This window comes from Syngnathus acus, chromosome 17 (assembly GCF_901709675.1).
Source record: "Syngnathus acus chromosome 17, fSynAcu1.2, whole genome shotgun sequence".
Taxonomy (NCBI): domain Eukaryota; kingdom Metazoa; phylum Chordata; class Actinopteri; order Syngnathiformes; family Syngnathidae; genus Syngnathus; species Syngnathus acus.
Genome location: NC_051102.1, coordinates 11,326,697 through 11,340,587, shown reverse-complemented (window position 1 = coordinate 11,340,587; position 13,891 = coordinate 11,326,697). Strand labels below are relative to the sequence as shown.

The 13,891-nt window shown below is 44.4% G+C and overlaps 1 protein-coding gene across 2 annotated transcripts; it reads right to left on the bottom strand.

The window, feature by feature from the left end:
- Nucleotides 1–1,207: 1,207 nt before the first annotated feature.
- kif2c (kinesin family member 2C) lies at nt 1,208–6,900 on the bottom strand. Of its 2 annotated transcripts, XM_037276669.1 has the most exons (23): nt 6,760–6,900; nt 6,613–6,698; nt 6,431–6,525; nt 5,615–5,719; nt 5,306–5,357; nt 5,195–5,224; nt 4,835–4,966; nt 4,571–4,684; nt 4,186–4,283; nt 4,006–4,101; nt 3,875–3,929; nt 3,626–3,788; nt 3,270–3,360; nt 3,123–3,186; nt 2,961–3,052; nt 2,753–2,895; nt 2,413–2,626; nt 2,217–2,327; nt 2,064–2,131; nt 1,906–1,984; nt 1,752–1,829; nt 1,548–1,659; nt 1,208–1,420 (listed from the first exon to the last, which is right to left on the bottom strand). In XM_037276669.1, the coding sequence occupies exons 2-23, from the start codon at nt 6,671–6,673 to the stop codon at nt 1,362–1,364; spliced, it is 2,112 nt and encodes a 703-aa protein (XP_037132564.1). In that variant the 5' UTR covers nt 6,674–6,698; nt 6,760–6,900; the 3' UTR covers nt 1,208–1,361. The 2 variants fall into 2 exon arrangements, with proteins under 2 accessions (XP_037132564.1, XP_037132565.1); XM_037276670.1 differs by lacking the exon at nt 5,195–5,224.
- Between the last annotated feature and the right edge of the window lie 6,991 nt (nt 6,901–13,891).

Below are 13,891 nucleotides of genomic sequence, written 5' to 3'. Positions count from 1 at the left end.
TATATATATGCCTAAATGTTGTTGTTATTCAATATATCGACTGCAGTTTCACATTTGATTGCTGGTTTGAGATGTACTTTTATTATTATTTTAATAAACATTTGTTATAACTTGTCTGGTGTTTTATTCCTTGTTTTTATATTCGCCAATCAAAACATAAAAATCAGACATTTGGTTAACTGCTTTATATGACAATATGTATAGGTGTTTTACGTTGTTATATGAGTTGGTGTCCCCAAAATTAACAAATGTCGGCATAACGTTTTTTTTTTTTTTTTCAACCTTTTATTCAAACACAAACACATTCAATATAATAACACCATCAACTACAATCCAACAAATACAAAATTAAAACATCAATGTCGGCATATAGTGTGTCGGTTTGCAATGGCATAGACTACTAGAGGCAATGCTGTCTGTCACTCACTCGTGAATCTTCGCGAACGACCATCAGCAGCGCCAGCGAGCGTTAGATGGAGGAGGGACTTTACGAGGCAGTGACGTAATTTCCCCTTAACGAACGAGTCAGTGACGCAACTTCCCGTTCACGACCGGGTGAGAGACAGTTGCCAACGGATCAGTGTGTAAGTGTTGTATTATAGAAAGAAATATGTTAATTACCCCGAGCCAATTATTATTATATATAATAATTCTGGGTAGTTGTATTGTTTGATGTGTATGGGTTGTTTCCACTGGATATATAAAAAAAAAAAAAAAAGCCGTATCATTGTGTGTGTGGGATTCATTGAACGATTCGTTTGAACGAATCTTTTGAGTGAACCAATTCTAAAGATTCAGTTCACCTAAAAGAACTGGAATGCACATCACTCCGCCCCTCTGCCCGATTTCGAGTGAGTGACAGCTGATCCGATTCAGCTCATTGGCCTATTAGGAGGATTTCATCTTCTTCGCTAGCGATTCAGTATCGTTATTGTGTTGCTTCTGAACTTTAGCACCACCTAGCGTTCTCCTCACGAAGAGGCGTGTTGGAGGGCGGAGCAAGCGAAGGTTCATTCGGAATCGTTTATTCAACCCTTTCTTGCCAACAGTTATGGGTAAACCAATGTTTAGCCGTTTTTTTTGCATTCCGAGGGATATTCAAAACAATTTGCTCCTGGCTGATGCTTGCCTTTATAGAAAGAACATCACTGTGCAAATAGTCTCTGTGCAGATTTAAGGTCAGAGGATGACGCAAAGGACACAAAGGTAACAAGTCAAACAATGTTTTTATTGAATAAGTCCTCATGCTTTATTTTATTTAAAACAGTACAGCGCTCACAGAATGCACAAATAACCCAGTAAACCAAAATAATAACGGGTATTTCATGGACAAACAATGTTAGTAAATATCATTTTGTGACTCAATGCTTGAGTCGGGCCCTCTCGTCCACCAAAGCGGTATGTAATGTCATCAATAGTTCTGTTGATAGGATTGAAGCAGCAGCAGCAGCAGCAACAACAACAACGCGTTAGACCGAGCTTTTACTTGAAAGGACTCATTCCCACATTGTCGACTTGAGAATGGGTGAATTGGAATTTGCACAAACCTGTTAACTTGGAGGACTGAGAAAAGTCCAGTAGGGTGGGGAGAGCTGCCTCAATGTCATACGAGGGTTGCTCCATGGAGTTCAGCAGGTCTTTCACTTTCTCGTGAACATTCTGAACAAAGAAGCCATCAAAGGCATTCAAGATGACAGTAGTTTTCATTTTGAACGTCACCATATGGCGTAAAGTGACTTTTAAAAAGCTACCTGCAGCTCCGTGTAGACCTTTTCTTCCAGGTTAGCCACATGACTTAAGGCTTCACACACTGTGACCACAGAAGTTTCCTTGAACGCAAATGAACTTCTTTAGTCACAACAGGCCTTTGATCGGAATGGCCACAAACAAGCCGAGTGTACCGACCTCATCTGAAGAGCAGATTTCCGGCTTTTGTGTTTTGGCCTCTGCGCTGCCTGCAGACTTCGCATTCAGCTCTTTCACTCTGTTCAATTCAAATGGGATCGATCCAATCAAAATCCAAGGAGACATTTGTATTTTTTGCCACTAATTACAAACTGTACCTGTCAGCATAACGTAGCGTATTCATCGTGTATTCGCAAGAAGCCATACCAGGTGACACCATTGCGATCTGACCAGGAGAGGTGCAATTTATGGGAGTGTATTATTAAAAATAAAAAAGAGCACCACAAGTGACACCCAGAACGTTGACGTACCATGCAGGTTCGAGAATTTTCCCCGATGAAGGAATCTCGGAGGACCTTGGTTAAAGTGCTCATCCTGAAAGGAATGTGCTCGCTGTTCATGCCCAGCGAGCGGATGCACTCCTACGACAAGAGTGGAATGACACAAAACATGTCAAAAGGGTGCCACGTGGCCCTAACCCTGACACACTCCAAGTAAACTTTGCACCTTCAGCGCCAGGAGGCTGCGGTTGATCTCGGCAGTCTCCACCAAGGTGGCGCGGTCGTTGCTGTTGACGTCCGTGCCCCGCTCGTTGCCCGCCAAGTCAACCAGGGAGAACTTGCCGTGCAGCCTGGTGGCGCGGTCGTTGCGCCTTAGGATGATCTGCAGAACGGCGTGGGAGCGCGAGGAGTAGGCGTTGGCCGACGTCTGCCCAAACGTTCTGGAAGGGGGGGGGGTTAAAGAGTCACGCTGCTCTCAGCCACTCACGTCACGGCAAGAATGACAGAAAAGCGCCAAGACCGATTTCGCAATTTGGAACCTTTGCAATGTTTCAACTCCTAGCTACCTGCAAGCACTGCCCAGCTGTATCATCTTAATGACATCGTGTGCAGAGGCTACATAGACCTCCTCCAGGCCCACCACCTGCACCTGTTGATGCTCATCCTGCATCACCCGGAGCATGTTCTTCTTATTCAGCAGGTCGTACACCTGCAGAGATGTGCATTCATTGCACCATGCTTCAGTAGCACTATGTGAGAAACTCAATGTCTTACTTTGCCATTGTAGATCTCAAAGAAGCTGACGTAAGCAGACAGGTTGAGGCTGGCGTACCTCTTCTGACTGAGGCAGGCAAAAACATCCTGGGCTGGAGAGGAAAAGAAAAAAATGGGGACGGACGGACGGACGGTGAAGAACGGTGCAAATACGAGTCTCACCAGCTAAGGCGTAGATTCCCTTGGCGCAGTTCTGCTGCTTCCCTGTGAAATCACCACCCATGGTCTGCGCAAGGCAAGCAGAAAACAAGTCAAGCCACCACTTTTTACCGGTCGGTCGGTCAATCAATCAGCAAGACCCGAACCCACGTGAGTTTTCCCGCTTCCCGTCTGCCCGTAGGCAAAACATGTGGCCATGCCCCCTTCGAAGATGGACTGCACCAAAGGCTTTGCGGTGAACCTGGACAGCACAGCATCAACGACTCATTTGATGTTATTGGGCAATATTTCAAATCCTAATTATTCATTGTTTTGTACAGGAAGCTCGCGCGCAAAAGAAAAGGGAACTTATTTGAATGAGCCAAGAAAACGTTTTTCCGTCTGCACCGTTTGTGCTCAAATGTATGCTTTCGGTTAGTCGCTCTTCCATTTTGCATTCCGTCCACATCTATTTCATTTGACGGTCAATCTCAATCGTGAAAGGCTTTCCTTGTGATTGCCCTTACCCGTAGACCAAGTCATTGGTGGATGTTTCATCAAAAGAATAGTCAAACTGGAAAATCTGGGTGTCCAAGTACTTCGTCAGGTCCACTTTCTGTTTTGGCTCGTGGACCAGCACAGCACCTCTGCCAGGCACCGAGATCACATCGATCTCCCTTTTATTCAGCTCTAATGAAGAAGAGAAACAAACAAAGGGCTCGCTCACGGCGTTTGAAAGGCGCAGCGGCTCCAGTGCAACTTCCTACTCAACCCACCTTGCTTGCTGAGGGGTCGTTTGCGGACGCATACGCAAATCCTGTGAGGCTCAATCTTGAACAATTCACACACACACACACACACCACTTCGTAAATATTGACTCAAAACAGCGCTCGCGTAGAAACGTACCACGTCGGTGATGGATAAGTGGATGGTTTCCATGGTCTCTCGAAAGTCTTGGATCATGTCATAGAATTGCTGGTTGGGTCGGCATGACTCTTTGAACTTTGAAAGGGAACGGAGGAAAGGTTCACTTGGAAGGCAAGAAAGAAAGTTCCAGTCAAAGTTCCAAGAGTGACTATGACTGACCTTGCCCTTCTTGGTCTGCTGTTCGGGAGGCTTGACAACAACAGATAGTCTCTTGTTGCCTTTGTTGACTTCCTGGGGAGCCACAGTCTTTCTTCGGCCTGAAGGAGGCAGAGGGCAAGACAAACATGTCATTGCCTGTGTACAAACATTGCAGGACATTGGTTTGGGGGATTTACAGAGGAAAAGACCATGCTAGAAAGAAATGGAATAGTCACTTTTTCCCCAAAGTGCAGACACCGTCCCAAAAAGCTTCACGTCCAGATTTTTCTAATATGGAAATCTTGCTGTATTTCTACAATTGACATGTGCCTCAGCTTACGAAAAGGACAGGGATGATCAAAACGTTGGGAGACGTACTCCAGCTTCTGACCAACAGGTAACTAACCTGAAGATTTCGAAGGGACAATCTTTGATGATTCAACATTTTCCTTAACGGCCTCGTGGACAAAAGATGAGGTTGGTTTAGCCTCCCTTTTGCGTCGCAGGTCATTCGAAGTCCCTAGATGGGGGGGGGGGGGGGGGTGTCAATTCCATCAGTCAGAACAATTGCTGGCCTGACAATTTAGAGGTCAGGGTTTTGGGGGTTTTCAATTCCATCAGTCAGAACAATTGCTGGCCTGACAATTTAGAGGTCAGGGTTTTGACCAACCACAGTTTGTGAGGGCTGCCTTAGTTGGAAGTTCAAGTGGGCTTGATCCTGAAGCTCCTGCAGAAGACTGCTCAGGGACAGAAGTTTGAGGCTGGAACCGGTTCGTCTCTCTGACCTGAGAGCGACCAACACCTGAAATGTAGAAAGCGGCAGGAAGATCAGTCAGAATATCGGCAGAGAAATCTGTTCAAAGTCATTTGACAAAGTGACACCTCCAGTTTGATTCACCAGTGTTATTCTTTCAGCCATTCCCACAGTGGCAAAAATCTAACGTTTGTCGGTGACATATTACGGAAAACAGGCATGAAAAGACAACAAGTGATTTGGAGGGAAGGGATGGCGGCGCATGATTTGCCTTGCCTCCAGTCTTGTCCACGGATGGTGTGGCAGCTTTTGGAGGGAAGCTTGGCATTAGATGACAAGATCCATAACACACAATCACAAGTCACACCAATGCTTTTATTTACGTACTAAATGAGGCCGGGGCCGGAATCCTGGATGAGCGCAGTCGACCCACGTATTTCTACGGAAGAAACAGATGAATATTGGGGTCACTGTCATATATATATATATATATTTCCCCCCCCCCCCCCCCCCCCCAACTGTGATATTACTCGACAATGCCATTCAGCATTTTTACAGCAAAATAGAACAGGGAACAATTAAAAAATGAACAGTGGTGCATACAGCACGTGATACCTCACAAAGAAGCTGTAGACTTTTCAAAAAGGGCCAAGATGGATTATTTGGTGACAAACTGAAAACAATAAATCAACACACATGTTCTGAAGGTTGATTGTGGGATTTTTCCTCAGAATTGTTCATGGTGGATTGGATGTGATCCCACAGATCTGGATTGAGTGCCCAAAGGTTGTTGAACTCCACCTGGATGAAGGAAACACAAATAGAGATTGTTCAAGTAACTGTACTTAATCGAAGTATTTTGAACGTTCTGATTCCTCAACATCTAATATTGCTTTTGCCATTCAGGCCCCCACCCAGACCTTTGAAAAGGAGGGAGGGAGGGAGACAGACAGACAGACAGACAGAGCTTTTGTGACATTGATGGCTCATACACTTGAGACTGTGATGAGGAAGGCTGCTTGTACACTTTTAATGAATAACAGTAGAATAAACGTGATATTAAATTGGCAACTGATCATGAGTTTGGGTTGGTGTTGAGTTTATGTGCTATATATTATTCATTGTTTGTGCCTTCTTGTTTTTATTTTTTGTGCTCTTTACTTGTTGTATATTGTGTACTATGTCTTGTCACCGTGGGATAGTGGGAACGTCATTTCGATTTCTTTGTGTGTCTTGGCATGTGAAATGGACAATAAAGCAGACTGACTTTGATAATGTATGATGTGAAATGGACAATAAAGCAGACTGACTTTGATCATGTATGATATGAAATGTAACAAAGCAGTTGGGGGACTCGAGTGAAAAGCTTTGGTTTTGCAATGATTCCACCCGATGGTGACAAGTCAACCGCATTGGAGTCAAAACAAAGCCTCCCCACTCAGTGCTTGAAAGCAGATCTCCATTTAGGTGGCAAATGGTCGGCGTTCATTAACAATGCAGATTTGAACTGACCTGCTTGACTTGAGTGCTATCTATCCCGGGCCACTCGGCCAGTATGGCGGAATTGGCGGTGTCGATAGACTTCACAGTCGCTCGATGAACGCGGCCTACGTAAACAACAGGTCGATCATATCAGAAAATAAAGGTGGCGAGAAATACGACACGACAGCGTCTTAAAGAACATTTGAACTCACCATCGCTCCGACTAATATACACTGAGAGTCCAACAAGGAACCTGGACCATTTGGACTCCATTTGGACTCTTTGTAACGTCAAAGTTCTGAAAAGTCAAGCGAAATGGTGTCATATGAGTCTCTCGTCGAATAAGGCCATTTTCCTACCTGTTGTTTGTCTTAACACACTGGGCGTTGGACGACAGATCTGGAGTCAATTGTCTCCGACAGCAACAGCAGCAGCAGCAGCAGCAGCAGCAGCAAACATTTGAACTGGATTGATTTCCTCGCGTTAAACCATCTGATTGGTCGTCACTGTGACGCGTTTTCTTCCTCTCTAAGAAAAAAACACGCGCTGGGATTTTGTAGCGCCGTCAAGTGGCGCTATAAAATATTGTCGTCTGGTCCAGGCCCTACTACTCCTAATCATACAAATAATACGAAGAATACTACCACTAATAATAATGATACTACAACAACAACTACTACTAATAATAATGATAATGCTAAAAGTACAGTACTGAACAGGATAAGTGGTATATCAATCAAATCATTGTAAATTAGTCAGTCAAAAATTGTGCACATTTTTCCTCTTAAAATCATGACAAAGTCTGTAATTGAACTTCAACTGTAAGAGACAGGACGTGAAGAAAACAATTCATGGATTTCTGTAGAGAAATGATTTGTAAATTAGGGCGGGAAATAAGGATTTTGTCAATTCAATGCTTTGTAATATTCAATAACAGAGGTCAAATGTTTACTGTAGCTCTTATATGGTCCGAGCGCAGGTAGCATAAATTTCATCCACATGCTCCCCCCCCCACCTGCATTCCGTGGCTATGACGTCAATGGCCAGGGACAGCTGGAGAATGAGCCATCATTCAGCTCAGCCTTGCCTTCAGCGTGCACAGCTTCCCATTTTCCAGCCCCCCGAAGCCTAAACACTCCTTTGTGTCCACACCCTCGCGGAGCGGACCCCCTAGTAACTATACACAAGCAGGTACGTGTACACGTTTCCCGCAAGTGACGCTGACATATGACATATCAAAGGTTTCATCAACAGCTCGGTGGGCCTTCACCGCTCCCTCCCTCCCTCCCTCCCTCCCTCCCTCCCCTCAAAGCAAAGGATGAAAAATAAACACATCTCTGTGGGCTCGGACCATTTGGTGGGTCTGGCCTGCCGACGACTGGGTGGCCCAGGGCTGCTCGGTGTGAGGCCTGGGATGGAGCCACAACTGTTTCCTGTGAGCTGCCCAACCCCCACAACTGCCTTAGTGGGTGGCATTCCCCCCCCCCCCCCCCACCCGGACCCCCAGGCCCCCACTCAGTGCTCCTCCCCCACTTCTTCACTAGCAGTCCCCTAGTGGCTGTGCTGGTATTTAAACAAGTATCTAGAACATTGGTTCTCTTTTTTTTTTTTTTTCCCACCAAGTAACCTAAAAAAACAACTCGCTCGTCTCTTTTTTGGGCTCGGCGTTGTTTCCTTTGCAGCCACCATTACAGTACATTCTTTTTCTATCATAAATAGATCTAAATGCTGCCCTCTGATTGACTAGCGAGCAAATCAGGGCAAAGTATACCTATCACCTAAAGTCATCAGGGATAGACTCCAACTCATCTGTGACCCTGAACCGGATAAGTAGACGAGAACACGGATGAGCGGATAGATCTGAATGCTCCGAGCGGGAGAAAAGATGCATCTGGCACACATGTGGCAAAGTTAACAGATAGCCGGATTTCCTGGAAGGAAACAATCATTTAGATCCTTGATCCCAGCAGAGATGATCTTAATTAAGATGACAGCAATCGAGAGCTCCTTTTACACTACATTTAAAATGAGAAGGTTTCTGTGGTGCTTGGTTGGTTGGTTGCGAGAGCTTGAATGATGTCCTCAACACTCTCTCTCGCACATAAAACGATGCCCCGAAATCCAATCCATGAATCCCACCTACTTTTAGGCTCATTAATAATAATAATAATTCATTACATTTGTATAGCGCTTTTCAAAACCCCAAAGACGCTTACAGGGAACAAGGCAAAGACATACATTAGCGTGCGTAGTAGCCGCGTGGCGCTCAGGTGGGATTTCACTCCAGCTCCAAGTAAGCATGTTATTTGTGTCACTTGAACCATCCAGCATGTGTTTCTACTCATGAGCTTCAAACCCCAAAGACGGATAAAAGCTCACGAGCAGCCAGCTTTGAATTTCCGAGCGGACGAACCCGCGACACTCGGCCTACCGTACGACTCGTGCTGACAAGATTTGAGTAGTAATCTTGGTCATGATCACCGATGGGGGGGGGTTCTTGTATCTGTTGGCCCTGAATTTGTTTGACAGCTTCTTTCCATCTGCAAAAAGCATTACCGCCCCCCCCCCCCCCCTCCACTCAATGTAAAGAAAATTGGCCGAGGCCAAGGCTCTGTTCCGCTTTGCAGACTAAATAAACACACGTGCATACATTACGTGAGCTCAACAAACTGACAAACCACCCAGGAAGCCTGACGCCTGTACAGTGGAGCTGAAAAAGACATTTAGCCACTTCAGGAACATTTGGGTTTTGCCATTTTAGGAGAATTGCAGTTATAAACAAATGCAAGGAGAAAAAAAAGGGAACACATTTTACTTCAATGACACTTGCTAAAAAGCTAACGAGCATTTTTTTTTTGGTCACCAGCAGGGGGAAGTGATGCTACAGAGAGGCAAGTTAACCTGCCAGGCGGAAAAAAAAAAGAGATTAGAGCAGAAGTGTCGGCCTTTTTCCCCCCCAAAGTGTCCTTTTTTAGACTGAAGCAGGCCATTGGAGGCTCCTTGTTGATTTATTGATTCATGAGTGAACTTAGTGTGTGCCAAGCAGCCAAACTGAGTAAATACAGTCGCTTGCACGCACGCACGCACGCAGGCACGAAACGCACGCACGCCTGGAACCTTCTCTCATTAGAGCACATTAGCATTGGCGGTGCACGCTGAAACGCGTCCATCTTGCTTCCAAGAGCATCATTAGTGTTTAGCTGCCATACAGACTAAACTTACTCTTCAAACACATCAGTTTCAACAAGAAGCCCGTTCACCTTTTGAGCTGGGCCATCGAAACCCCCGACCAGTGGCCACCTACTGTACGTTTGCCCAGCTGGCAAATTTGATCCGTTTCTTCGGGTCTAATTTTGTTTATTTATTAGGTCTGTGCAGCAAAAGTGCGGCGAGAGTAGCACACACAGCTGCACGCACTGCACAGCACGGCACCACAGGGACGGCCTGTGTGCTCTCTTCTGGCGGCGGCGGCGGCGGCAGCAATTTCACATCCAAACTATTTCTTGAAGACATGACTAAAACAACTTTACGACGGAAGACAGAATAATTGCTCATTAGTCTTTTGTTTACATTGTGTTTGACTGCCTCACAGCTTTAACTGCTTCACAATACCACTGATATTGGAATGATTTGATCTTTTCAAAACAGCGCCGAGGGTGGTAACTTATAAAAATGAAAATTGGTGGGATTTCGTACACACAGCTGTATTCATCCGCTAACTCATTGTCAACTTTCTAGCTAGCTCCAAATAGTAAGCCGACGAAAAAGATCAACAATGTGTTTATTATTGAATTGAACAAGATTGTTATTTGGAATATTTTACTTCCTGAACCATTTTGAACAATGTTGAGTCATTGGAATGAATTCAGCTACTTTCTACATATCAAAATAGTATCAAAAAGTACTTTAGCAGGCAAACTCAGAAGTGAGCGCCAAGTGGAGCCGCAACATAAATATAGCACTAAAACGTGTTAGTGTGTTTTTTAAATTAATTCTTTAAACGCATGGCTATAACATTTTTCCTCCCTTTTTTTTTTTATGAGTGACCACAGCAGAGAGGCCATCTGTTTGCTGGTATAGTGATAGGTGCAACATGTGGCCCCCAAAAAGTCAACCTGCACTCACATCCTGGTTTTCTTTTTTGTTTTGTTTTTATAGCCTAGCCCCCCACCACAGCACGATGATGTTAGGCATACGGTATGAGACCGGGAAAAAAATAAAAACTAATAGGACGTTTGTACTAAAGCGATGATAGATGGTTTATTTTCATATTGTTTAATATCCAATTAAATATGAAATTGTGCCTTCTGTCCAAGCCAGAAGTTGTTTGGAAACACTGATTTGTTTTGCAAACAGAATGAAACTATATTTATGACTGTTACTATTGTTTTTAATGAACAAGGCTTGAAATGTACAAATGATCTCATAAACATTTGGAGATGCTGTTTGTCGTGCTGAAACATAGGACTGATTAAATATTGACGATAGATTACCGAATGTGGCCACAGAGACTCATTTGCATCACTGGTTTCTTTATCCCGACCCACCCATTTTTAGCTAGGCTGGATGGGTGGATGGATGGATGGATGGATGGACGGATGGACGGATGATGCCATCTAGCTTCTTGTTGCCAGGCAACAATGTTGAACTCAAGAAAGAAGCATAAGTATTGCTTTCATTTTTCAGATTTTTTCTCCATAAAGTGTAGAAACGTTTGGATTGAAGCGAGCGAGAGGAACAAGCGAAGCCAGGCACACTGTGAGCGTCAAAGCGCCTTTTTGCTTTGTCACCACCGCTCGCAGTTTCACGCACATGGGGCGAGCGTCGCATGTGAAGAAACGTGGAGACAAAGGAAAAGGCATAGTGATGCGCTCGCTGATGGTGTTAATTACAGTTTTGCCCAAACAAGCACAGTGAGCCAGCCAGCCAGCCTCAGCGCTCGCCGGCCTGGCCCAGTCCACCTCCTCTTCCTCTTCCTCTTCCTCCTCCTCACCACCACATGAAATGTGTGTGTGCCAGCCTAGCACTGAGCCTTCATTAGGTTTTACTAGCTCGCTTGGATGTGTTTAGCTTTGCTCTCCTTCACCACACACACACACTCCCCTCTGTGTGTGTGTGTGTGTCTAATTACCACCCCCCCGCCTTCTCTTCTCTCTCTTTTTTGAATGTTCAGAGACCCCTCCATATTATGACAGTGGCTGCAATTTAAACTTCAGTAACACTTCTAGACTGACGAACTGTAAAGAGGTATGTTGGATGCCATGATTATTTCAGTACAATATTCACTCCATGAGTACTCGCAGATAGCTCGAGTACTTTTGATATAAAAAAAAAAATCATGAACTTTTTTCTTCTGATGCAGATGATGATTTGCTGGTCTGTTAGTTTGTAACATTACAGCACCAACTAATGCAGCGGAGGGTCATATATATCTTTTTTTGTGTGCATCAATAGCCTCTACGAGTGCCCGAGACTTAAAAATAATGCCGTGATGGCCCAATACTGATACCTGGTACTTGCTCGATAATCACTCCTCCCTAACCACAAATGTTGTATCTCTCACATATTCAATTCAAATAATGACTGCTTCAGTAGTTTACAAGAGAGCATTTCAGAAGTGTGTGTGTGAGAGAGAGAGAGAGAGAGGTGAGTCCCCCCCACTCTCTCTGTCACAATGATCCAGCGTCAGGTCTGGCCCTCAGAGTGTTATGGTTTGAACTAAACAAAGAAAGCGCTTCTAAACACTGAGGCCCTCTCATAGTTAGATTCTTCAGTAAACAGACAGGCACAGAATGAATCAATTAAAAGGGCATTACGCTGCTTCCTGTTTATTTCAAAAAATGTTTACTCTCCCGCCTGTCGACATGATTGCTGGATTCCTCCTCCTCCTCGCAGCCAAGGTATGTCCACACGCACCCACACGTAACGTAGTATAGGATGTAGATTGCAAACACATTTGTTCTGCTGATTTCGGTATATATTGATTTCACTCCTTCCTCTAATGATTAGAAGACCTTGCAGGGGTGCAATCACAACAAATGAGGGCATTTTATGATTGAGCGGGAATAGGTGTCAAATCAAAAAGAGCAGAAAAGTTTGCGTCACATTAGCTTGATGGATGGATGGAGAGAGAGAGAGAAAGAGAGAGACAGAGAGAGAGTGACTCTGGTGCTGAAGTGAAAAATAGCCGCAAGGGTTAATTTGACCAAAGCCAGAGTGAAAAATATCATGTAAAAAAACATACTTTCTAATCAATGAAATTCATTTATTCTGACCGTTTCCTAGTTGTCAGGAAAGTTGGTGTTAAATGAGAATGCATGCTTTGTCACCCGCAAGTCTGCTTTCTTGCTTGCTTTTCTTCAATCCCCCCATTATTCTTCAGAATCTTTTATGATGCATACTTAGTGCAAGATTATACACACACACACCTGCATGTTTTTCAACACACTCCTAAACACACATTTTTCTTGACTAATCAGCCCTATTGAATCCAGCCAACAATGGCCACTCATCCTCAGGCCACCCACTCAGCAGTGGAAAGAAGGAAGGAAGGAAGGAAGGAAGGAAGGAAGGAAGGAAGGAAGGAAGGAAGGAAGGAAGGAAGGAAGGAAGGAAGGAAGGAAGGAAGGAAGGAAGGAAGGAAAAAGGATATATGAAAGGAAAAAATGTCTCCTCGATTTGTTTTGAAGGTCGGCTGTGGACAGTTTGGAATACATGACTGGCACCTTGAGGCAAACCTTTTGAGACTAGCCGTAACCGAAGCAAATAGTGTATCAAAAGGACGCTCGCTTCAATAATGTTTGAGGTTTGCTTCAAGCGTTGACGCTATCAGATGCAGACGAATTGTGCTGCTGCTGTATGAGGAGGACAGGAATTTCCTTTCATCTACGCAGGTGGGCCGGCCCGGCCCGGCCCGGCCCGGTGTGTGTTTGTGTGTGTGTGTGTGTGTGTGCGTGCGTGCGTGCGCACATGGCCGTATCTTTACGGACGCACGAGGAAGAAAAGGACGGAAGACGTTTGTGTATGGTTCCAATTTGGGCTGATTGTGTTTGTTCACATTGCCAAGGCTCTCAAGTGGGACAGTGTGAATAAACCATCCAGGATGAAAAGTTGTCAAACAAAAAGTGAGTCAATTTGCACATTTAGACGCTTGACATCCACTTTTCACTGGCTTTAGTCAGCGAGTGAGTGAAAATTCCCTATATCATTGCAATATTTTCCACATTTAAAGAAGAACCTCAAAATTTGGAGTTTCATTTAGAGCATGACAGCTATCAAAAACATGAATTGTGGCTCAAAGAGAAGTGAAAGTGGAACATTTTAGTTTCTCGACCTCATATACGCATATATTGGGCAAAATGAAAAGCTTGACTAAAATCGTAGGCCAACATTGAACAAATAAACCTTTTAAAATGGACCAAACATGTTTTGCTTTCAAATGAAATATGGAACAAACAACGCTTATGAACATACAATATATACATAATTCAA

Coding starts and splice junctions, on each gene's coding strand:
- kif2c (XM_037276669.1), bottom strand. CDS start 6,673: ATGGAGTCCAAATGGTCCAGGTTCCTTGTTGGACTCTCAGTGTATATT. Junction 3,187..3,269: donor CGGGAAGCGGGAAAACTCAC/GTGGGTTCGGGT, acceptor TGCCTTGCGCAG/ACCATGGGTGGTGATTTCAC. Junction 1,421..1,547: donor TCAGTCCTCCAAGTTAACAG/GTTTGTGCAAAT, acceptor TCCTATCAACAG/AACTATTGATGACATTACAT.